The sequence below is a fragment of the Centrocercus urophasianus genome, unplaced genomic scaffold (assembly GCF_019232065.1).
Source record: "Centrocercus urophasianus isolate 14NV4802_14NV808 unplaced genomic scaffold, USGS_Curo_1.0 seq_20, whole genome shotgun sequence".
NCBI lineage: Eukaryota > Metazoa > Chordata > Aves > Galliformes > Phasianidae > Centrocercus > Centrocercus urophasianus.
In genome coordinates this window covers 13450582-13474716 of record NW_024884756.1, presented here as the reverse complement: position 1 = coordinate 13474716, position 24135 = coordinate 13450582, and the positions used below count along the sequence as shown (strand labels likewise).

The following is a 24135-nucleotide window of genomic DNA, read 5'->3' as shown; positions in this document are numbered from 1 at the left end:
AAAAAAAAAAAAAAAAAAAAAAAAAAAAAAAAAAAAAAAAAAAAACAAGAGAGTTTGACAAAGCAGATTATAATAACAAAAAGAGATTAGATAGAATGCTTACCCATGTCCTGAGCTTGCTGCAAAACTCCAGAAGAGGGATCTCCAGAAGAGATCCTTCCCCCTGGTAATCAGCCCTTAAATGGGTCTAGGAGAGATGGAGCCAGGCTCCGCCCCTTCTGGCAGCACAGGAGAATTGCCTTCACCTGCGCTCCCGTGGCTGACACAGTGCTCGCCTCAGGTGATCAGAGGTTCAGGCCGTGATTCAGCGGTTCCCATACACACTCAAATTCAGCATTCAAAACCACAAAGACAACAGCAGAATGACTGACTCATTGGACTCCCCACCACTAAAAATTAAAGTAAATAATTTAAAGAATATTTTCAGGTGTGCATTTTTTTTTTTAACCAATAGCGTGTATACCCACTGTACCTTCATTACTTTAATATAAGCTAAGGTTGTTATTAAACGTTAATCATGATTGCTTGTTCTTGTATTCCTCAAGCTAAAACGAAAGCTTTTACCCTTTGCCATGATAATGTTGCTTTCTATCTGCATATTGATTCATAGCAATAACTGATTTTGCTTACCTAGCAGTTGCTTATAATCCTTGTGACACTTGAGCTGAAATAAAGGAAGAAACACAGGACAGTTACTTACGTATACTAACTTAGTATTAACATGTTTATGTTTCACCAAGAATTCTTCACTTAATACCCCCCAGGGAGCTTATGCATCATCCTGTGCTAAGGGAGCTTTAGCAGCCCAACGTCCCCACCCAGCTGAGAGATTCCATGGCGGTGATTACCCGAAAAACGAAAACAGAAAAGTTGCATTTAAGCGTGTAACAGTGTAACTTCAAGTATCGTTTAAATTCTGATAGCTGAAAAACAAAAACAAGGGAGTGCTGCTCTTCAACCTTCGTAACAAATCATTTAGGGAAGAAATATAGTCTCAGGTTTTTTTTGCATATGTTTTGATTTCTGTAAGTTTGTAATAACAGGAAAATTAGAAACTAATTTCTCAGGTACCCTCCACTATAGCATTATATTTTTTCCTTGATGAACAAACTACTTTTTTACCCCATCTTTTCACAACGGAAAAACTTGGTTAGATAAGCCAGGCGGATAAGCAAACAGGATAAGTCAATCCATTTCCAACAACGGCCCTTCAGCTGATGAGCTGCCCCGTGTGGGCGCCACCCACGCCGGAGCGGCGCTGTGAGGAAGGAGCGAGGCAGCCCCGCTGCCCTGCGCTGTGCGAGAGGAGCGGTAGTGCTTGGGTACAAAACATGGGTAGGAGGAACGTACTTGCAGTCTGGCTTTAGCTCTCATTGCTCTACGGTTATTAATGACAACTAAACGACGTTAATTTGCCATAACCGAGCCCACCCGTTCCTTTCCGCTGCCCGCCAGCTCTTTTCCCGCTCTCGGGAAGGCGGGAAGGCGCAGAACTCCGCGCGCACAGGCACGCGCCCAGCCCACCCTACGGCCCCTGCGGGCAGCCGGACCGTAAGCGCCCGGCGGGGCGGGGCGGAGCTGAGCACCGCCCGAGGCGGCCGCGGCGCCACGTCAGTCCCGGAGCTGCCCCGCCCGCTGCCGGCCCACAGCCGGATCCCCGCGCGGGCCGCCCTTCCGCCCGACGCCGGGTGAAGGTGCCGCCGTCCCATGCTGCCTCGCGCCCGGCCCGCTCCCTTCTCCGGCTCCCTCTGCTGCGAGCCGCCGAGCTCCTGTCGCCGGTAAGAGCCGCGCCGCTCCCAGGGCCTCCCGCCAACCCCGCCCCGGCCGCGTTTCGCCGCCCCGTTACCTGCGGCCTCGCCGGGCGGGCGGCCCTCCCGCTGCTGCGGCTGCGGCGCGTGCGGCTCCGCGCTGAGGGAGAGGCGGCCCTGCAGGTGGGCGCGAGGGGAAGGAGGCTGCTGCAAGCACGCGCTTAAATACGGCGCGAGGGGCTGCTGTGCTGTGCTGCCTGGTGCTGCCGTGCCCGGTGACCGCGCTGATACTCGGGGAAGGGATGGTCTACCGGTTGTGTGGTCAGCCAGCAGGCAGTGAGCCGACAACAAACTCCGCGTTTAGGTGCAGAGCTAGCAGTGCGGCTCAGTGCTCGTGTGTATTTGCTGAAGGAGCTGGAAAACGTGCCTTTTTTCTCCCTGTTTTTCATAGACCGTAATTCTTGCAGGACTCATGCCGTGAAGTAGGGCAGCCAGAGCTGTGACGGGGGCTCTTAGGAGTGCTGCTCTGTGCCCCGGCTCCATCGGATCACTGGAGGCTCTTCTCAGCATTAGAACTCGTAAACTTCCCAGAGGCTCCACAATGGAGTTCTTGTTGTCCAAAGGAGATTACCCTACATCTTTCAGAAGGTCTTTACTAGTGGTTTTAGTATGTGTAATGGTTCTTGTGTGCACTGACCAGGACTACTATAGTCTACTCGGAGTATCCAAAGAAGCAAGTAGCAGAGAAATAAGACAGGCATTCAAAAAGCTGGCACTGAAGTTACACCCTGACAAAAATCAGGTAAGTTATGTCCTTAGCAGGTCAGTGTTGTTGAGCTAGTAGATTTAATGATTGAACGATGACTTATTTTATCTCAGATGTTTATCAGTACTTGTGATGTACCATCTGGTAATGTGGTGTAGCTCAGATTTTCTGCAGAAAAGGTTTATGCATAAGGGTAGACTAGAAATGTGTGGTTGCACTGTCATTTGGATCACACTGAAGTGCTGTAGGAAAAAAGACAAGATCATTTAATTTTCTGTTCTGTTTTTGTAAAGTACAGGAAAACCCACCTTTGCACCATATTACCTTGTTGGTAAACTGATAAGTTTCTGTTTAGCTTAAGAAAAATCACTGTTGCTCTGCTGGTAAGTCTCATCCAGATAGCATCCAACAGCAGCCTGTTTTGAGGCAGCAGTCTCCTAAGTATCAAGTAAGAGCAGAAGTTGTAGGACCACCTGAGTGTAACAAGGAAGATGAAAAGTAGAATGACTAGAGAAAAAAGCTGGAAATGGCTCATGTTCTGCTGTATTTTCCAAAATAGAAAAAAAAAGAAACTTTAAAAAACTTAATTACTGTTCATTTGTTTGGTGTTTCTTTTCCTGAAATAATCAAAAATTCATGAGAAATGTGAGGGTTTAGCTCTTTAAACATATGTGCAACGGCACAGAGCCTCAGAAGACACCAGTGCGCCATGTAGGCCCAGAGATAGCACAGATTTTCAAACTGGTTGAGTAGGGAAGTAGAAAAGGTTATCGGGGAAATAGGAAGCTGTCATTCTGTTTGTTTCATTGTGAAACAAGATGCATTCTGTTTCTCTGCTGCTTCTTTGAGTCCTGGTACATAATGCATTTCTGTACGTCCAGAACAACTTAGTGAATCTATTGAGTTCAGAAATACACAATAACTTCTTTTGGGAGATGCACTGATGGCACACTGCTTGTTGGAAGAGGCTTCCTGCTGAATTTGCATGCATGCTCCCGCTTCTCTCCTCAGTGCATTATGTATCATATTTTCAAGAGAATAAAACTTGCACAGTATCAAACAAAAGTTGGGAAAGCTGAAAGAAGAGGCAACACTGTGGAGAACGTTACAGCTCCCTACCTGGTAGCTTTGTATTTCAGTTGATGCCTTAGTGATGAGGATGAGGAAATGAGTAGAATATGCATTGGTTTTTAGAAAAGGAAAACTTAATTGCAGTATTCATAGAGTCCCCTGTGTAGTGTCAGCTTCTGCTGCACTGGGCAGCGTTAATAGGGATACTAAAATATTTCCAAAAGTTATTTTCTCAGCATCATATGTACGGTGTGGCTTACTGTTTGCTTACTAATTTTATTTTTTCCTTAAATAGAATGATCCAAATGCCCATGACAATTTTCTGAAAATAAATAGAGCCTATGAAGTACTTAAAGATGAAGATCTACGGAAGAAGTATGATAAATACGGAGAGAAAGGTCTTGAAGATCAGCAGCAAGGAGGCCGCTATGAAAGCTGGCACTATTACCGCTATGACTTCGGTAAGGGATGACATATGCTTGGGGTTTGTTTGGAATAGTCCAAGCAAGTGCAGTGTTCAGTTGTGTAGCAGTCTTTTTACATCAGAACCATCTGATGCATCCCCTCCGCACTTCTGCTTGCTCTGTTGTTCTCCCATAGCTGTCCTTTTCACTGTGTTGAGCCAATTTTTTATTTCCTGGTGATGGTTACCCATCAAATACCAGCAGTGTTACATTCTACCTGCCTAGGTTTCTGTTCCTGCTGCTGACTCTTTTAAAGTGCCTTTTCTTTTTCATTTAAATTCCAGTGTTGCTATTTAATTTTTTCAAATTGTATATTTTTTTAAAGTACTCAGTGCCGGAATTGCATTCTCAAGTGGATTTTGAGAGGACATTTCTGCATTGTCAAGCACGTTTTATATACAAATATACAATGAAAGATCAGTAAAGGGATGGTAGAAAATGAAGAAAATAACAGAATAATAACTAAAATGTGAAATAACTTGTTTCAAGATCGTTTACCTCAACAGAGTTTATATAGTTGTCAGAAAGGGCAGAGATGAACAATTGCTTTTCTTTCAGGTGTGGATAATAAAAAAATAAAAAATTCTGTGCAACTTGAAACTGAGTAAATCGGTTTCAAGCACAGGAAAAATGAAAATTGCTCTAAAATTTCTTCAGATAAACAGATCTAAGAAATCATTTTTGTCTGAAGTTGCACTACTTGGTTGAAAAGCAGTATCCTTGACTGCCTATTAACCAGTTGTTTCTGATGGTTTATTTATACATGTACTGGCTTAAATACAGATATTTCTGTGTACATGTGGTGAGTGTGTGCAATATATTGTATGACATGCATAGATAGTAACACAAAAGGTAGCTTGTCCACTGTGGAGGTTAATCTCCCTTGTCACTGATGTGTATGTTACCCTTGCGTACCTCGGCATGGTGGGATCTCAACATGGCAGGCTCTGTGTCCATGCTAGCACAATATAATGGTGTCTCAATAGTACTGCTGCTATCTCTTCTCCAGCTTTCTCAAGTACTTGAAGTAGGAGGCCACTTGTAATGTTGTTCTAGGTAGGAGTGTTTGGCTTTCAAGAAAGCTGCTATTCTAACTTTCTGCAGCTTATTCCACTGCATCCACCTGTTCTATTAGTTGTACAAAGCTGAGATAACCAGAGGCTGAGACAGGAAGTTAAAGCTTCTGGATGCTGCATGTAGGGCCCTCAACTGAGAGCTGAACCTTTGTGAATTGCTGGTTGATGCAGTTTCTAATACACCTGCTGTAAAGTAAAACCTGAGCTGTCACCTAAAAGCCGTCTTCTGATAGGAAGCAGCAGTTCAACTCTTCTTTGCTCAACGATTGATCTACTAAAACACCAGAAGACATTTTCTGTTCCCTTGGTGGCTTCAGTAGCATGAGGGAACAGCAGTTTGTGTGAAAGTAAACTGAGGTGACACATTGCTAAATAAATATAGCTAAGTCATAAAAATTCTCTGCCAACTTACTGTTTCAATTTACATGTACTGTTTTTGGTTTCCTGTCTTGTTAATTTGTTTCTATATTAAAAAAAAAAAGAAGGAAAGGAAAAATTTAAAAATTGGTCGTTCTTTTAATAGGTATTTATGATGATGATCCTGAAATTATAACATTGGATCGAGGAGAGTTTGGTAAGTTTCAGTATGTTAGCTTGACAATCTGACAACCCAAAGTAACAGTTTTTACATTCTGATGTGTATTTCTATAGGCTTATATTACGTGTCTTCAAATTATTTTTTGAACTGTCAGAAAACCATCTTTGTATGGGGAAGAAAAATCCTTTAACAATTCCTGACAAACTGTAGTTAATTGGCATCTATACAGAGTTTAATTTACTTTGTGAGATCTGTAAGAGGAAATCACTTGGCTTAATTTTTGTCAATAGTGTGAGGATATTTTAATATAGGAAAATGTACCTTAAAAAGTCGCTATAAAAACGACGCTCACAGGTGCAGACTGAAAGGCATGGAATTTGTATGTGTGGGCATGCATTTTGTTGCTGTTGTTTTATTAGTGAGAGTAGTCATTACCTTTCCTATTATTTTTCTAGTTACCATCAGCTGATTATGTTGCATTTTGAGCTATTAGACAGGATTTCTACATAAAGCCATTGCCTTGTGGAACCCCAAAAAGAAGCAAGGTGATCATAAGGAAGTGGAAAGCTTGATTGTGTAATAGCAATTGTGCTTTGTTGTTAAGGTAACCAATCTCACAGTAGCAAACATTTCAGCTAGGCTAATCTCTAAAGAGTACATTTATTCTCAACAGGACTCGTGTTGAAATTCAGGGTGGCGATATCCTCTGTAGAACAACTTTCATTCGCTTGCCTATAGTGACTATGCAAGCGAGATGGAATCTGTATCCACTCTGAGTTACTGTTACTGGCTTGTGTCTGACATCAGGAAATACTCTGTTCAGCTTTCAGGAAAGCAATATATGTACGTTTGAGATCTGCATACCTGCAGTGTAGTTATTACTTACGTACAATTTTCTTCTCTCTATCTAGATGCTGCTGTTAACTCTGGAGAGCTGTGGTTTGTCAACTTCTATTCTCCTCGGTGTTCCCACTGCCATGACTTGGCACCTACGGTGTGTATAGCCAGCACAAAGCTCTCAAAGTGCTGCTGCTCAACTTTGTCATTACTCGGCATAAAACTTGATGACGTGGATTTTTATGCTGAAGTGGAAAACAACTCCAAGATCTAGAAAAAAAAATATGCTGATCTTTTTCGTTATTTCTTTATAGGAAAATAGCCCTTTTTTTTTTTTTCCTCTCTTTTTTTTTTCCTAGTGGAGGGAGTTTGCTAAAGAGATGGATGGAGTAATACGCATTGGAGCTGTCAACTGTGGAGATAACAGAATGCTGTGTCGAATTAAAGGGATTAACAGTTATCCCAGTCTGTATGTTTTCAAAACTGGAATGGTAAGTGATAACATTTCAGGCATTTTTTTAGAAGGATTGAAATCGGGAAGAGTATTTCTTTAACCCTTGCTAAATCATATATTTCTATACAGCTTTCCATTTATCTAATTTCCTTGTAAGAAAATTTTCTCTTCCTTCATAGTGATTAAAATTTAGATAGCTAACTTCTGTACATGTTTTATACTGTGAGTTCTTTGGTTTTGGTTTTTTTTTTTGGTGGTTTTTTTTTTTTTTGTGAGCCTTGTTGTTCTTGGTTTGTTTTTGTCTTGAATCATTTTGCTCTCCAACAGTAAACTTGTGATCTTTTCTCTTAAAAATAAATAAATAAATAAATAAATTGAGCTGCTGTACAGAAGGAAACTTCTGATTTGGGAAGGTACTGTCATCAGTGGTGCAGCAGCAAAGCAATGAGTCTGAACCCTTAGACAGGTTCTGCTTGTATTTTAGAAGTCCATTATAGTAGTAAAAGAACAATCTGTATCTATGACTGCATACCTAAAGAAACTTGGAAATTGCTTCCACAAGTCTTCCTGCACACCAAGAGGAATTGTGCGTGCTGTCCTTGGCACCGCTGCTTAACAGGCAGTTGCAAAGAGTTGCATGCAAATTGCACTTGCATCGTTAGGTATATTTTGACAATATTAAGATTTGAGAGGCTGAGTGCAGAGATTGCTCGTGTCGGTCCATTTAGCATATGCACAATTTTAATTCTTATTTAAATAAAAATATAATTGTTAGGAGCTGGCATTTCTGAGATGTAGTCATCCCTTGTGTTGCTTGACTTGAGAAGAAATCATGTTACAAAATTGAAATAAAGGTTAAATTCCAAACATTTCAGTAAGAGAGAAGAAGAACACAGCAAAAATCTTCAGAGAGGGGAGGGAAAAGTGAGTCTGGCAGTTGTGTAAGTACTGTTAACAAAAGCACTGGTATACATGTGTACGTGTGTGTGTACAGACTGTATATAAAGTCAGCAAATAAAGTTTATAAAATATATTGTTCTTTGTCTTCTGTAGCAACCTGTGAAATACTATGGAGACAGGTCAAAAGAGAGCTTAAAGAACTTTGCCATGCAGTATGTTACAACCACAGTCACTGAGCTGTGGGCAGGTAATATTCATGTATTTTGCTTGGGGTGCTGCTCTTGAAATTGCTTTTACGCTATAAAAGATGGCAGAAGCTAGGTGTAAAACAACGTCTGCCCAAAATCTGCTGTTGGTTTTGGTAGTAAAAATAGTGTTTTCTGTACTTAATATAAAAGCTGCTTGTTTGAGTTTATACTGAAACCAGTCACAAACTGATGCAAATTGTTTTGTTCTCAGGAAATTTTGTAAATGCCATTGAGACCTCATTTGCTTCTGGCCTCGGTTGGTTGATCACCTTCTGTGCTGAACGTGGGGGTAGGTGTATTATGCTCATCAAAAAGGCAAACAGGAAAAAGTGTTCTTGTTGACAATGACATGATCACTTCTGCTTGTAATGAAGAATAAATTTGTTCAACATCTTAGAAAAACACAATATTTGGGCTGTGGGGTCATTTAAGCTCCATTCTACAGGCATTTTCACTAAAGGAACATGAATAGAAAGGTTATGGTATTGTGATTCTGTAATGTCATGTGAGTCATTAAAACAGCACTCAAGCACCACCCCTCAGGAAGGAAACAGGCAGAAAAGGTCTCTGGCTTGAGTTTCCAGCTCAAGCTCAAGTAAGAGATACTGCATGCTGGCTTGTCATGGTACCTGATTGGAAGAAAGGATGAATCCCCCCACCTTAAACTACCAATACCTAAAAATGAGCTGAATGTCATGGACTCTCTTGGGATCAGTATTAGATAAAGCAAGAGAAAGCTGCCTGGGTTGGCTGGTAGAGCTCAGGAAATTTGCTACACCTTTGACAAATAAAGATTTCTCCATCCTATGAAGAGACCTTTGTTCTGAAAAATAAATAATCAGAGTTGCAGTGTGACTTGCGTTTGTAAACAGTTGGATTTCAAGTTGTAATCCTTTTGTCATTAAGTTTTCAGCTTTGGTCCAGTTAGAGTGAGGATGAAAGGTCATCTTAGTAAAGGAAAATTAAACTATTTGAAATAAGTCTAGATAGATTATTTGAGCATATGATAAATATATTACAGTGAGTTGTTATAATTTTAATCACAGGGATTTTATATTTTAATTTAAATCTCATTCCAAGGCAGCCTATAGATGTTTTTCATTATTTTTATTAAAATTTTTTCTGATATCATTATTTAAGCGTCTTAGTACAGCAAATAAACATTTTAGTATAACTTTTAAAATAGATATTTCTTTGAAACAAGAGAATGCTATTCGTGCTACTTTGAACTTACAGTAGACAACCATTGGTTGTCAATTTCAGGACAGCTTGGTCACTGCAATACTTCACAACTAGCCAGGAAGCATGTCTTTTGAAGGGGTTGCCTTTATAAGGGAGAAAGGGGTGATTCTAAACAAGAGTAGTTACAGTTAATAACCTGAAGTCTTATGTTTGCAAATAAATTACTTTTATTTTGCAGATTGCTTGAGTTACCAAACACGTCTTAAGCTTGCTGGCATGTTGGTAAGCAGTGTTTCATTTTGAAAGCATTACCTGCAGTTTAAAAACAGAATTGAAAGCCTGAAGTTACAGCCAAAACTTTATGTTTAGTGTTGATTTTCAGAGCAGATATATATTTTGACTTAGTAACTATTGGAATTATTTTCACATTTTATATGGCTCTTTAAAAATGTTAAGTGACATTTGACAACGTGACCTCCTTCCATTTTCTAAATGTATGTAACAATTTTTGCTGGGATTTTCAGTAATATTTCTGAACCTGAAATTTAAAGATACTATTCTTGTTTTTTTTGTTTTTTTTTTTTTTGTGATGTCTTTTTGTTTTTTTTCTTGTTTTTTTGTTTTTAATTACAGGAAGGTCTTGCTAATGTAGGCTGGATGGACTGTGGCACTCAGGGTGAGCTTTGTGATAATTTAGATATCTCATCTAGTACTACAGCATACTTTCCACCTGGAGCCACCATAAATAACAAAGAGAAAGGAGGTGTTTTGGTACGAGTTGTTTCTAAAAAAAATTCTCTATTTAGATAAGATAAGGCAATGGCATTGACAGAAGAACACACAAATGATGTCCAGATTGCATATATACAACTGAAAGGATAGCATGGGAGTGTGTTGTTTTTCTGTTTCTTTGTTTAATTTTTGTCTTCTAAACTTGTGTATCCTATGAGTTTGTATCCCACTTGGTTTCTAAGGCAGCAATCCCTGGAGTAGTCTGCAGCTTGCTGGTGTGCAGGCGGAGTGGAGGAGAGCAACGGTGCAAGTAGCACCAGCCTCTGGTCCTGCTAAGCCACCTCTTCTGGAGCCTCACAGAGTGGCTGTAGGAATCCTGGGGGTGGGATGTGCTTTGTGACAGGCCCAAGAGCTACTCCTGAATCTGCTCTCCAGCTGTTCCAGGCGAGGTTAGGAGGTTTCCCACGTGCCCCTACTTTTTCCTCCAGGAAGAATATGCCCCAAGTATCACAACTGTGAGAAATGCTTTTCTGAGCAGAGCACTGACAAACGTGATGAGAGCACTCCTACGCTGTCTGGCAGTAGGGATGATTCTGTTCAGCTCTGTTTTAATACTGCGACCTCCTCCTACCTTTGCATGGCAGCTTTAACTCCTTTAAGTGATGGGAGATGTTCCTCAGCATCAAGTATGGCCTGTTACTTTATTGCTGCTACTGTTGTCCGTATGCTTAAAAGGAGGAAATTAAATTCATAACCTACCCATTTTCAACTTATACCCAACTTACTCATTTGTATGAATTCCTTCATGGTATGAAATACTGAAACTTAGAAATACATACCACGCACTTAGGGAAGGCAGTAAAACTAAACTTGAAGCTTTTAAAACTGGATTTTAAAATTTAGTTTGAAATTTGAATTTGAGGACTTCTAGCACCCGTTCTGACAAAATTCAGTATCTTGAGATAAATGTGGAAAAGCAAGCTAAAAAGCAGTTGTCTGAGAACGTTGCTATTACATATATGAAAAGAAGTTGATCAAATATGGTTATTGATTGTATTTTTCAGTTGATGGAAAAGAACAAATCAGAATAATTTTGCTGATAATTTAGTACTAATCACTGATAAATGAGGTTGATGTTAACAGTTCTTTATAATCAGCAGTTTACTTTCCTTCCCAGTTTCTTAACTCCTTGGATGCCAGAGAAATATATCAGGAAGTCATGAAGCATCTGCCTGACTTTGAAATCATCTCTGCAACATCCTTAGAGGTAAATTCAAAACAAAACACATGGACAATATGTCTAAGTAATGTCACCACCTGTTACTTTAAAATTTTAGATTATCACACTTGGCCTGATACCTTTTTTTTCCCCTCCAACCAAATTATTTAACATTTTTTGTCAACAATTTACTTCTGTAATTTAGCTCAACAGAAGTAGTGGGGTGCACATGTGGATATTTTAATTATACATAGATATTAAGAAAATAGAAAACCATGGAAATTGCCATTGGAACTCACAACAGTAACTTTCTGGTTAAAATCTAGTTCAAAATCCGTGACAATTTGGTCGTGTGGCAGGAGGGAGGGGAGGACAGCCAGGCTCTTCTGACACTTGTAGTAGTAGCAGATTGATCCACAATAGAAAATGTAATGAAAATGAAGTATAGAGAGTAACATGTAGCGATCATGTTTTCAGATTTCTTTGCCTCTTGTCACTTATGATTTAGTAGAAAGAAGTTTGGTGGAGAACTAATTGAAAAAAACTTGAGTGTGGGAAGAGGTCATGTAGAGATCGACTGAATAATTGGGCATCATCTTTCCATAAAACAAAGAATCTGTAAATTGGTATAAGTGAGGAATAATGGTGTTTGGTTTCTTTTCCCCCCGTTGAAAGGACCATCTAGCTCACCACAGATGGCTGCTTTTCTTCCAGTTTGGGGAAAATGACAAATCAAGCGTACAGGAATTTAAGAAACTGAAATTTTTACTTAAAGATGAACACATTCAGGTAAGAGTGCTCACTTACCCAGCACTGGCTTTCGTTTGTATTCAGAGAACAAGTTGGTCCTTACGATTTGCTACTGCCACCTCTGCTACCAAAGAGAGATGCTGTTAGTATGGTAGATGAGTAGTGACGTTTTTAAATTAAAGCAAGTGGTGAAGTTTTCCATCCTATCTAAATAATTTAGAAGTAATTAGCAAAGATTGTATTTTACATCTTTTCCCTCACAGCAAATACTGCTGCAGATCTCATTCAGTTAACAATCAAAAGTTAAAGCTTCAACATGAAATTGATGTACGCAAAACTGTATTATTCAAAAATCTCTATTGTTATCTTGAAAGTCATCTTAGCAAAGAGAAACCAGATTCAATCTTTGTACTAAAGACACGTGGATTGCGTTACTCTATAAGCTGTGGATTTCAAAAAATCATTGCAATGCTAGAAGGATTCTAGCATAATTTATTTCAGGAGTCTTTCTGCTTCCTTGAAGAAAGTAAGATTCTTTTTGGTGTCATTCTATTTTGACCTTCTAATTTGAAATTAGCAAAACAACCTAATATAGCTGTGACAGTTTTGCTCAAACATCATAGATGTAAGATTGTCTTAAGAGCTGTTATTTTTAAAAAGGCTACTGGTTGTCCATGTTTTTACTGCTTTTATTATGAATTTATCCTATTTTTACCGCATTCCAGAATGTTAGTCTGTATAAATTTGGATGCCTTAATTAAAATGGCACTCTGTTAAATAGGTTGGCAAGTTTGACTGTCTTTCCTCTCCAACCATCTGCAACAAACTATATGTGTATCAGCCATGTCTAGCAGTGTTCAAAGGAAAAGGAATTGAAGATTACGAAATTCATCATGGTAAGGGACGCTTTGGCAAGACCAGGTCATTACATAACCACTTTAAGATGATGCCACGTTTGGCAAACTGCTCTTCTTTATTAAAGGAGCAGTTCTGTAGTCTTAATATTTGCTTTTTGTCTCTGACATTAAGGTAACCGTGCATAGACTTTTCTTTTATCTCTCCTCTCCCAGAAGGAGGCACCAGATACTAAGAGATGTACTTTGCCTTTTCTATCTTGTCTATATGAAAGTCACCAATATGTTTACATACAAATGAAATCTCTGAAGCTAACCAAGACAGCGTACGTTTTGGGTAGGACAGCCAAAGAGTGCTGCAAGGAACACACTTCCTTGAGACTTAACCTGCCAGCTTTACAGTGCTGCCACTTGAAAAACTTGGATTTGATATCATGTCACTGCACTTAAAACAAATTCCTTAACTAATTTCAGTTCAAGAAAGTCTGTATTAAGACTTCGCCACTTATGTTCGTTTGGTTTGGTTCCATGAAGGATTGTAACTGTAGTACTGTGTACCTCTAAAAGGATTAAAAAATAGTGGTACAATGTACCATGTAAAAAATGGTACAATGTAAAAAATAATGTACAATGGTACAAAACTGTAGCTAGCAATAACTGGTGTTGTTTGATCCAGAATGCAGTACAAGGCAATTATGCATAATGAGGTTCTGAGTCTTCAGCCTCTCAGCTACTAGAAACAGCTTGCCAAGAAATCAGTCAAAACCTAAGCACTGTAATCTTAAAGAAGAGAGAAGAAAATTTTTTGACCACCTGGAAAAGATGAACCACATCTGATAGGGAAGGATGGTCCCATGCATCTCGTGTGTGCTCTCAGTATATAAGGTTTTTCCCTATCTGCAATTGCTACTGCAGAAAAGCCAAGAAGAGGTTGTGCACATGCAGCATTTCTACATCTTTTCATAATGGCATAAATTATAACTAGGGCCAGAGAAATATATTGGACTACAATGCATATATTTTTCTGAATTTTGATTTGCTATTTACAAGGCTGATGGCACACACAACTTTTGCCAGAAGTCACATCCATCCAATATTTCTAACAACACGATATCAAGAGATCTTTCATAAGGTAAAATGATTTCCTTTCTACATTGTTCTTTGAAGGAAAGAAGATCTTGTATGACATTGTTGCATTTGCCAAAGAAAGCGTCAACTCTCATGTTATCACACTGGGACCCCAGAATTTTCCTGGTAAAGAAAAGGAACCCTGGCTTGTGGATTTCTTTGCACCGGTAAATATTTAGTATCTACATGACCCTTTTTAAAAAGTGTTATGTAATTATGTAACAAAATGCTATCAGTGTCTTGAAGGTGTGCTTCAACATTACGGGACAGTACAATAATTTCTCATTCCTTGGCAGCAGTATTTCCTAGATTGCACGGATTGTTATTTTTAGTGCAGCTTGTTGCCAAAGCAGCATATTATTCTTTTCAAATAGCTGATGTTCTCCTGAGAGCCAGCTGCAGGGCCAAGCAATTGCCTTCATTTGCATTTTGTTTTCCAGTGGTGTCCTCCCTGTCGAGCTCTGTTACCGGAGCTGAGAAAAGCATCAAAACATCTTTATGGTCAGCTTAAATTTGGAACACTAGACTGCACAGTCCATGAGGGGCTTTGTAACATGGTAAGCTGCAAGAACTTATGTTTGATAGTTATTTTCTTTTTATGTGTATGTAACAATACGGTGTTTATGTGTTCTAAAAAGCTTGGCTCTTTCTCCATATTTGAATTTGCTTAGTTTTGCTTCAGTTATCTTATCTGGGTAAAAAATGGAATTACTCTCCCTGAATTCTCGCAAGTGCTACATTTTAGCAGGCATCAGCACATCTTATTGTTTAAAAGAGCTTTTTCTGTTAGAAGCTTTCTATCTGTATTAGAAGTGTGGACATCTAAAAACACTTAAAGCTGTTCAAAAAAGGGAAAGCTTTTAAGTCATGTTTAGGTGTATTCTACTGAAGAACTCTGATTTTGAAAGCATCTGCATTCAATGTTAGATAGTACAGATCCTCATATGGCACAGGTCTTCACCTGAGACTAAGATAGCCTTTAAGTTAAGGTTTAGAAAGCCTGTGGATTAACTTCTGTTTTGTGAAGGATGGCAAAAGAACTGCTGACTAGCTTTCCAATTCAGTACAAACTGCCATATGAACACAACTGGCATTTTTTCTATACAGGTTTCAAACTCCACTCCACTTGTAAGTTTAAGCGGTTGTGTAGCACAAAAAGGACAGATGAGCAGCTGGGAGATACCAGTACTAATGGCAGTTAAAGGAATGTACAGGACACCTAATAATTCCTTGTACCTTCTTACTGTGTTTTGTTAGCACAACATTCGAGCTTATCCAACAACTGTTGTGTTCAATCAGTCTGACGTTCATGAATATGAAGGCCATCACTCTGCTGAGCAGATCTTGGAGTTTATAGAGGTTCGTAAGTTATAATCCTGGTTGGGATCATGCTGTGTTTGCAGCTTATCCACAAACAATTTGTTGGAGAACCAAGATTTATTTTGGTTTTCATTAGACTAGTAAGACTGGGGATGGAAAAAAACCTTCATCAACAAGTGATACAACAAGCGTCAGTCTGGGACTTGAAACTTAGTAGATTTATTTCCCTACTCTGTCAACTTATTTCTTTCAAATCAGTAGCAAATAGCTGAAGATACTTTCCAATCTGCAGAACAGTGGTAATGACATCTACCTCATAGAATGGGTAATTTTGAATAAAAGAGGAATATTCCCAGAGCTTAATACAGTCAGTGTGGGATGATAGCTGGAACAGGACAACTTCTAATTGCAAAGTACATGTCCATAAACTGCCTTTGCCATAGGATCTTAGGAATCCATCCGTGATCTCCCTAACACCAGAGACATTTGTAGAATTAGTTGAGAGAAGAAAACGAGAGGAAATCTGGATGGTTGATTTCTATGCTCCATGGTGTGGACCTTGTCAGGCTTTAATGCCAGAATGGAAAAAAATGGCCAGGGTAAGTGACATTCAAGTGTTGTTCTGCTTTTATGTTTCATTCTGTGGAGTTACTGCTGTCTTAAATTTGTGTGCTGAAAAAGTCTAGTGATTAATATTATGAACAAAACAGGAATTCATACTTAGCAGTTCTACACTGCTCCAGATACTAAGCTTTTTGTATGTTTTTCAGCACATTAACTCTGTAATCCAGTGCTTCCTGTTAATGCTGTTAAAAGGTGTGTTTTCAAAGCTGTGAGGAACTTTAATACTTAACACCTGACAGAGATAACAGCTCTGTATTTGTTTAAAATAAAATCTGAAAAATTAAAGATTTATCTATAAAGTGGGTAAGAATTAATTGCAATAATTTACCCCTTTATTCACAGTTATTCTCTATGACCATTAGTTACTTCTAAGATGGCACCTAGACCTTGGTGAAAGCTCTGGTTTTGACTTAAGATTAGAGGAATTTAGTCTTACATATCTTAATTAATTCTTGTCCTTGCAAGATATTTTTTCCAGAGATTTTGTTTCTTTACTGAAAGTAAATAAATGTTAAATTCAGCACTCTTTAAGGGTGATGATCAGTTAACTGAATTTCACATCCTTCCCACTCACACTAATTGGGTATGGGAGGATATTTTTCTTTTGCAAGGCCATTAGTGTTCTCATTTGCAAAGGTAGTACCACAATCACCAACAGTCATCTGAGCTTTCTTGGACATTTTTTAGGAATCCAAAGTAGAAACTTTGGGCAAAACAAGAGGGATTTGAAAGCTAGCCTGTGACTTTCAGATTCTTTAAACTAGCCTGGACTAGGAGTTCTATCTGAAGCTCTGCATCAAACATCTGTGAAGTATCACAAGGCCTACAGAATACACTCTAACCCTTGCTAGGTGGGTTTGGGCCTTCGCAACAAATTCAGCATGTCTAAGACACTTGCAAGCTGTGAAACCCATAGCATAGCTACAGTGTACTGGGATCTGTCTTAACTGCTGAGCCTGAGATATGAAACATGGTAGCCATACCCAATAGCCACCCCTTGCGTGTTCCTTTTAAGCCAAGACAGGTGCCTTGTAAGCCACATACATCACACCTTACACTAAAATGATACTGGCTGCTAGCAGCACAGCTGGATGGCTGGCTCCCAGTAGATACCAGTGAGCCATTCAAAGGAAAGAAGAAAGCCTTGAATCACCTTGGTTGGTTTTGTTCTTCAGCTCAGTTAATTCAAGCAATTCAGACATCAATTCTGAGACAGCAGTATTATCAATTAGCATGTTTGATTGTTTCTTTTCCTAGATGTTAAATGGATTAATCAGTGTTGGCAGCGTGGACTGTCAAAAATTTTACTCCTTCTGTCACCAAGAAAATGTTCGGGGATATCCTGAAATAAGACTCTTTCCTCAAAAATCAAGCACAGCCCATCAGTATTAGTAAGTACCTCAGTTTAGAAAGTGATTGCACACTACAGTCACACGTTCTGATGCATGGAAAAATTTTCATTAAAAGCTATTAAAATAGGCTTCTATAATATTTTCATCCCAGTCATTGCTGGCTTCAAACACCTGCCATTTTAATCTGCTGTCGCATTTCAGTAGGTTGAACTGAAACTCAGGAACGTGGCTTTTTCTTTCTTGTTTAGCAGCGGCCAGTTTTAAGGTCAGTAGCCTGTTAAAGTAGATGTAAATCGTCGAATCTAAAAATATTAATAGGCTTAATTAGTTGCAGCTTCAAAGAACAGTATGCTGTAAATGTGTCCTGACCATCCTTTGCATCATTGCAAAGATTGTCTTTGTACATCATCTCATTCACTGTATCATTAGTATGGACGCGTTACTCATTAACACCACCAGAAATTCTAAGGGAAACGAAATGCAGCCAAAGAGCTTGTCCCCTTTGTTTCACAGTATTGTGTCAAGAGCTGGGGATTTCAGGAGGTAAATGCCACATCTGAAATATCAGATAGCTCACTTATTCTTTTACAAACTGGAAAGCTGAGAAAATGCTGGCAGATAACAAACTAGTGCTTCATTCTAATGCTTAGTAGCAGGCTTGGTTTTGGTAGCTTTCATCACGGGATTGCTTACTTTTGATTCTTCTGGACAAAGCTTCTCCTAAACACAGGTTTTTATTTCTTATTTGGAAAAGAAAGTGGTAGATATTACTTGCCAAATTCATAATTGTTATTTTTTCCTGCAAAAATATGATGCGTCTTTAAACAGAGTTAACCTGAAAACGGTCAGATTTTCAACAGGTTCCTCTACACTGATAAATACTTCATGAAGCTGTAAATTGATACTAAACTTCTTCTGGAATTTCAAACTAAACAGTGCCTTGACAGTCCATATAATAAGTCTTTGTCAAAGATCTTGCCTTGCCTTGATTTTCTACTGTTAAATCGAGGGAAACATAAGTGACAGTAGTTTAATTGTAATAAAGGAGTATCAGTGAAAATAAAGGTTTTTCAATTGAATTCTTATGTTTCGTAATGTCTGCAGTTCTAGAGTTGGTACTAAAGATCATCCAGACTTTCAGCTAGCAAAGCTCATACGCTCCCCAGCGTGTTTCTCACTCTCTTGCTATAGAATTGTTGTATTTTCTTTGTTCTACTACTCCTTAATTCTCTGCCTTTGAATAACAAGACCTTTGTTTTCAGAATTGAAAGCAAGGCAAAAATATATTCTGAAATATATGCATGCTTTAAGGTTCGTTATTTCATCATCCACTTAACGAAAAGAAACATATGTTTCTTTTCTAAACAAAAAGCCAAGGTGTAACCAGCTTTTTGCTTTCTTCTTACAGTAGCTACAACGGGTGGCACAGAGATTCATATTCACTGAGAGGCTGGGCATTAGGGTAAGTTGACAGCATTGAACTTCGCAACCAAGTTACATAGAGTTGTGTTTTTCTAGAATTTTATATCCAAACTGTATGTAAATCAAGAACTAGAAAACACTGACACGTATGTAATGCTTAATTTAAGATTCTAATGTTACCACATCTTTTAAATCAAGCTTTTAAAAGCATGGAGAAATATTGCTCCTGTCTTCCCATTTCCTAAAAACTGTATTCTTTTGTCTACAACTTCTAAGAAGGGATTCCTTAATAGTACAACACATAAAGTAGAGATTTCCAAACTACTTTTCTTGCACTTAAGTGGAACTTGCATATGTGTTTGAGACACCAAACAGATGATGACTGTTGTTCTTCCTTTCCTCAGGTATTTGCCACAAGTGTCCATAAACCTGACTCCTCAGAGTTTTACAGAAAAAGTTCTGAATGGAAAAGATCACTGGGTCATTGATTTTTATGCCCCCTGGTGTGGACCTTGCCAAAATTTTGCTCCTGAATTTGAGATCCTTGCAAGGGTAGGCTTTTCATTATACTAGCAGATTGCTCTTTTTCTAGTAGTAGTGGTTATAATACTCAGGATCATTGACCAACACACTATTTTTAGGCAGTTATCCAAAAATCACATACTTCTTTCTAGCTACAGGGGAGAAAGCCTTTAATATTTCAGTTTTTAAATAGCTGTCTTGGTTCATTATTCACTGTAGATCTTTTTTATTATCTTACAGATAGGCAGTTACTGTCCTTGTACAGAGAAAAAAATTAATAGAGCATTTTACCCTCGTGATAGTGAGAGAAGACTTGTTTCCATTTTTAAGTCAGGTGTTCCCTATTTTCACACTAGTCTGCTGTAATTTCAAATCAAAACCTCACTAACCATCTTTTCATAGTAACTGGGATATGAGATGCACTGTCAGTAGAAGTCTGCCCTTTGGGTCCCCTTTGTCAGTGGGTATTGGCCCTTGTACAAAAACATGCACGCAGGCCCTCCTTTAGACAAACTTCAATCCATGACTGGGAGCCCCTTGGAACTGTGGTGTGCTGTGCTCTGAATTCAAGTGCGTGTGCTCTGCAGAACACATGGCAACTTTGATAAAGGCTGTGTGACGCTGAGACTGAAGCGAGTGACTATGAGTTATTTAAAAGATTTGAGCAGCCTCTCTTGCTTATTTTTTAGCTGCACCGCTGGCTCATTCAAATTATCTGCTTATAGTCAGACATGGAAACTTGAAGCTCGTTTCTAATAAAAGTATTTCTTTTTAGGCCATTAAAGGAAAAGTAAAAGCTGGAAAAGTAGACTGTCAGGCATACGGTCAGACCTGCCAAAGCGCTGATATCAGAGCCTACCCTACTGTTAAGTTTTACCCCTACCAAGGAACAAAGGTAAAGTGTCTCCCTTTGTGTACACTGCTGGGCAGGTGCCGGTCGTAGCAGTATCTCATTTCACATTAAACTTAGACTATTTCTGTAACACTGAAGCACACAATTTAGATATTCAAGAAATAAAATTGTAATTGATTCTACTAATACCCAAGTTACAGTAGTGAAGTGTTACTGAAAAAATAATAAGTTGCAAATTAACCGACCAGCAGCTAAACTAGAGACTTAATCAGATCTGGGGTTTAACTGAGCAGGAGACTCAAGTGACAAAACAATTTTGTAAACCACTTCTAGCATTAGCTACTGAAGTGTCTCTCAAAGTCAAATGTGGGCATTATCATTGTGGCTAAAGGGAAATGCACTTCCACTGCAATCATTAGTGTTTCATTGTAATTTTGACTTATAAGATAGAAAATTGATAGAAAATACTTGTTTTCCATCTTAAGCCTTTATAAACTACTTCAATTACAGAGGAGTAAGACTAATATCTATTAACAGATTAGTAATAATAATTTTTTAAGAACTGAAGTGCTCAGACAGTTCTAGGAAACTGCCTTTATTCTTGTACAAGCAATTGACTATTACATTTCAAGAAAATTGCAGTCTTCTTTAGGTGTGTTAATTAATCTTAAACAGAAGTATTTCAATGTATATTGATATTTAAGCCAACTCAACTGTACTTTTTTTTTTATCTCCATCTCTTACAACAAAATGCTAGAAATCCTTACTCTCACAATTCCATCAAATTCAATAAGACTTTACTGGGTTAAGAGTAATGGCTTCTCAGGTTTCCAAATAGTGACCTACCTCATAATCAACATCCAAGAAACCTATCAAAACTTGCAGACTTTTTTAATGTTGACAACATTAAATACCCAGCTGAATGAATGTGAGAAAATGGCAAACAACTGTTTCAAATTTCCTTAACCTAAATGACCAAGTTTATGTAGTTCTAAAAACTGTACCTAGAAGTGGTTCTTACTGCAACTAAGAATTAGCATTGTTAAAATAAAGTTAAAAACATATCATGAAATCATAAATTAACCTACCAGAGCTCCACTGTCTGCCTCCTTCCACTCCTCTGGAATTTTATCTAGAAGTAAGGAAATTTCCTATTCAGTGTAGTGCATGGGTAATGTAACAATTTTTTAGATTATTTTCCTCTTTTTCATTTTTAAAGAAAAGTATTCTTGGGGAATATATAGACAGCAGAGACGCAAAAGGCATTGCTGACATCTTGACTGAAAAATTAGAAGCAATTCAAAATAAAGGAAAAAGAAAAAAATCTAGGAATAAGGTAAGCATTCTTAATTCTGGTGCCTTCTGCAAGATACCTTATTTTAAAGAATAGACTTGCTAATATTTGCTCTTTGTCCATGAAGTGTTAAAAACCTTCTATCTTCAGGTAGCACCAGGCACGCTTTACTCGTGGTCTTGTTTTGGTCACAGTTACCTATTCAGTTTTTCACACCCGTGGATACTGCAACAGCAGTATTCTCTGATACCAGCTTTGTCAAGGCTCAGCAGAATTTATGGTATTCATGGGACAGGACAGCTGCATTGAAGAAAGATTGAGATGCACTGTGTTCTTAACTGTGATCCCTAGACTAGATTTAGAAAGCAGGCACCAAAAATGTAGAAGCTGAGTTTAAGACTGGAATTGACATTTTTAACTCAGAAGGTACTTCTTAACAGTTGTGTATAACGCCAAAATATCAGTTGGACAAGCATTTCTTAAATAGATAAGTTGTTCTTATTACTGTATCTCATTATCATTCTGTGAGATCAAAACAGATCTTATCTCAAAACAGAGAGAGGGAAACTTATCAAATAATACAAGTAAAAAAAAAATAATCTGGATGATTTTTGCACTTCTAGTACACCTTAACTCTTTCCTTTCTTGTCACTAGGATGAGCTCTAACTGGTACTGGAGGTATCTACTGGAGGTAGATAGAACTCAAGATACTCCAAAGCTGTGAATATAGAAGATGCACCATAAGGAAATATAAAGCCAGTTACATTCGTGACAGGATAAATGAAATGAAAACTAGTTTGAGTTCGTGGGCACACGTGACTGTCTATATGAATTCTGTTGAACCGGGGGAAGATGAAAGCATTTCAGTTTGGGGGGAGGCATTCACTGTTTCTGCAGCTGAACTGTGCGTGTTTCTCTTCTGATGAACCAACTATCTTCTTCTACTCAGCCAGTGGAGATGGCCAGAACTGTGGACTGTATTGCTTTTGCCTACCCATTCATTACTTTGGCTCTTTCTGAACACTCATGGATGTGGCACTCAGCCTATGGCTGAAAATGCTCTCAAACCACTCTGCAATGCAGAAACACAATGAGGGATTGTCTAGTTGAAAGACGAGATTACTCCGCTTTAAGTATGTGTTATTGTCTGGTAAACTGCTAAGAAAAAGTTAAATCAGGAAGGGGTAGCAGGACAGGTTCACTGATACACAGCATGCCTGCCCTTGGACACATTATGATACTGTGGCACTGGTGGTGCCAGGCTGAACATAACTTTGAAGAGCTCTTGTTTGGCTTTGAGGTTTGGGGGTTCTGCTGTGTTGTTTTTTTTGTTTTTTTTTTTAATAATTAAAAATAAAAAATTCAAGGACTCAACTGTGTTTCCAAACATCAACTTTCAGAATTTGAATTATGCTAAAGAAGCATCTGTTTAAGTTATTAGGTCATAACATTACTGTTGTCTTTTTACATATGAATGTATTCTGTGGACGTATTTAACTTTTTTGGTATTGCCACTTTCCCTTTCTCTGCAAAGATGTTTTGGGTTTGTTTTTTGTTTGAAATCTTTTGGCAAACAGGAAAGCAAGTGCCTTTTTAATTTAATAATGAACACTGTACAGTAGAATGTCTCCTCATACATGATAGTGTAAATTCTGTTCTTTAGAAGAGTACTATTTTTCATAGCTTCTGAACTGACAAAAATTACTGAAGTCAATAGGAGTTACACATGGAAATACTTTGTTTTCTCAATAAAGTGCTGCTCAGAATGCCAAACTTGTCTCTCTGCTGTGGATTTACATTTGACTTCATAATATTCACAGGACAGTACTTAGTAAATTTGTAAATACGTTCAGCCACAAGTAATTTATTATATACAGAAGGCAGCAAGAGATAGATACAAGCAAAATATTCTAGTCATTCTGAGAAATTCAAAAGTTCCTCAGTCAGGGTTACCTACAGTCCCTGGGACTTCCGTAATATACTAGCTAGAAAGAGAAGACTTGCATTTGTTTTTATTCAAGTTGGTCTTCCCACATCTAAATCAAATCATCTAAATCAAAACTCAGTCACAGTCAAAAAAAGGAAAAATTTGTGACTTGAATACAAACTAATCGGGATCATGATTACATTAAAAACCAAAACACACTCAGTATGTGAGCGCACACCTTCAGGACTAATGCTGTAAGGCAAACTAGCGATACCTCAGCGCTGTTTGCATTACCAGGAAATTGCTGCCAATCTTCATAACATAGACAGTGATGCTGACATGTTAAGTTTTCAATAAGTGGCAAGTTCCCAATGAATTAACTGAGCAGCATGTTACACTCCCACACAACAAAAAGCCTCTGTTCCACCACAGCTGGCTTCTCCTGGGAGAGAAGCTGTGGAACACTGCATAATAAATACACGGCATCTCACCAAACAAACTGCATCAGTTTCACAGATCTACCTAAGATATAAGTAACTCAGTTTTCTTCTAACCAAATCTTCCATACTGATGGACATCCCCATCCTGCTTCTGATAGATTCATACAGTAGCAGATAAAACTGAGACTCATCTGGCAAAAGCAGAGATGGCACATACTGCAGGGGTATTCCTTACATTTTAATTTTTAATATTGTCTAGGAACCAGCAAGTCCCCCTCCCAGATTTAACTGCACATCATTTTTAGCTTTAAAGAAAGAAAGTTACTATGTACTAACAATATGAAGCAATTAAGGCAAGTCATTTCACTTTTAAAATAATAATCCGAGAAAGTTTAACCTTATCCACTTCTGAG

General features: G+C 38.4%; 3 protein-coding genes across 13 annotated transcripts in view; 1 reads left to right on the top strand and 2 right to left on the bottom strand.

The window, feature by feature from the left end:
• PDE1A (phosphodiesterase 1A) overlaps positions 1-1438 on the bottom strand; it is a 208750-nt gene extending 207312 nt beyond the window's left edge. For 4 of the 5 annotated variants that reach the window (XR_006169460.1, XR_006169461.1, XM_042822474.1 and 1 more), the window contains exons 1-2: positions 1351-1438; positions 631-664 (exon numbers count right to left, since the gene is read on the bottom strand). The gene's annotated coding sequence lies outside the window, so the exon portion shown is untranslated. Of the gene's footprint in view, positions 1-630; positions 665-1122; positions 1217-1350 lie in introns of those variants that run through there. The other variant, XM_042822475.1, reaches the window with a different exon arrangement.
• A 252-nt stretch (positions 1439-1690) lies between these two features.
• On the top strand, positions 1691-23128 carry DNAJC10 (DnaJ heat shock protein family (Hsp40) member C10). The gene is made up of 23 exons (XM_042822419.1): positions 1691-1778; positions 2216-2550; positions 3881-4046; positions 5649-5699; positions 6575-6657; positions 6860-6991; positions 8008-8101; positions 8314-8391; positions 9523-9566; positions 9918-10055; positions 11194-11283; positions 11911-12024; positions 12767-12881; positions 14007-14134; positions 14408-14524; positions 15225-15326; positions 15731-15886; positions 17169-17302; positions 18672-18725; positions 19090-19237; positions 19983-20102; positions 21280-21396; positions 22010-23128. The coding sequence occupies exons 2-23, from the start codon at positions 2350-2352 to the stop codon at positions 22019-22021; spliced, it is 2394 nt and encodes a 797-aa protein (XP_042678353.1). The 5' UTR covers positions 1691-1778; positions 2216-2349; the 3' UTR covers positions 22022-23128.
• PIKFYVE (phosphoinositide kinase, FYVE-type zinc finger containing) overlaps positions 5638-24135 on the bottom strand; it is an 81675-nt gene continuing 63177 nt past the window's right edge. For 2 of the 7 annotated variants that reach the window (XR_006169445.1, XR_006169452.1), the window contains 2 exons: positions 21149-21192; positions 11983-12109 (listed from right to left, as the gene is read on the bottom strand). The gene's annotated coding sequence lies outside the window, so the exon portion shown is untranslated. Of the gene's footprint in view, positions 6771-9207; positions 10744-11982; positions 17566-21148; positions 21193-24135 lie in introns of those variants that run through there. The other 5 variants (XR_006169449.1, XR_006169448.1, XR_006169450.1 and 2 more) reach the window with 5 other exon arrangements.

Coding starts and splice junctions, on each gene's coding strand:
- DNAJC10 (XM_042822419.1), top strand. CDS start 2,350: ATGGAGTTCTTGTTGTCCAAAGGAGATTACCCTACATCTTTCAGAAGG. Junction 2,551..3,880: donor TACACCCTGACAAAAATCAG/GTAAGTTATGTC, acceptor TTCCTTAAATAG/AATGATCCAAATGCCCATGA. Junction 14,525..15,224: donor ATGAGGGGCTTTGTAACATG/GTAAGCTGCAAG, acceptor GTGTTTTGTTAG/CACAACATTCGAGCTTATCC.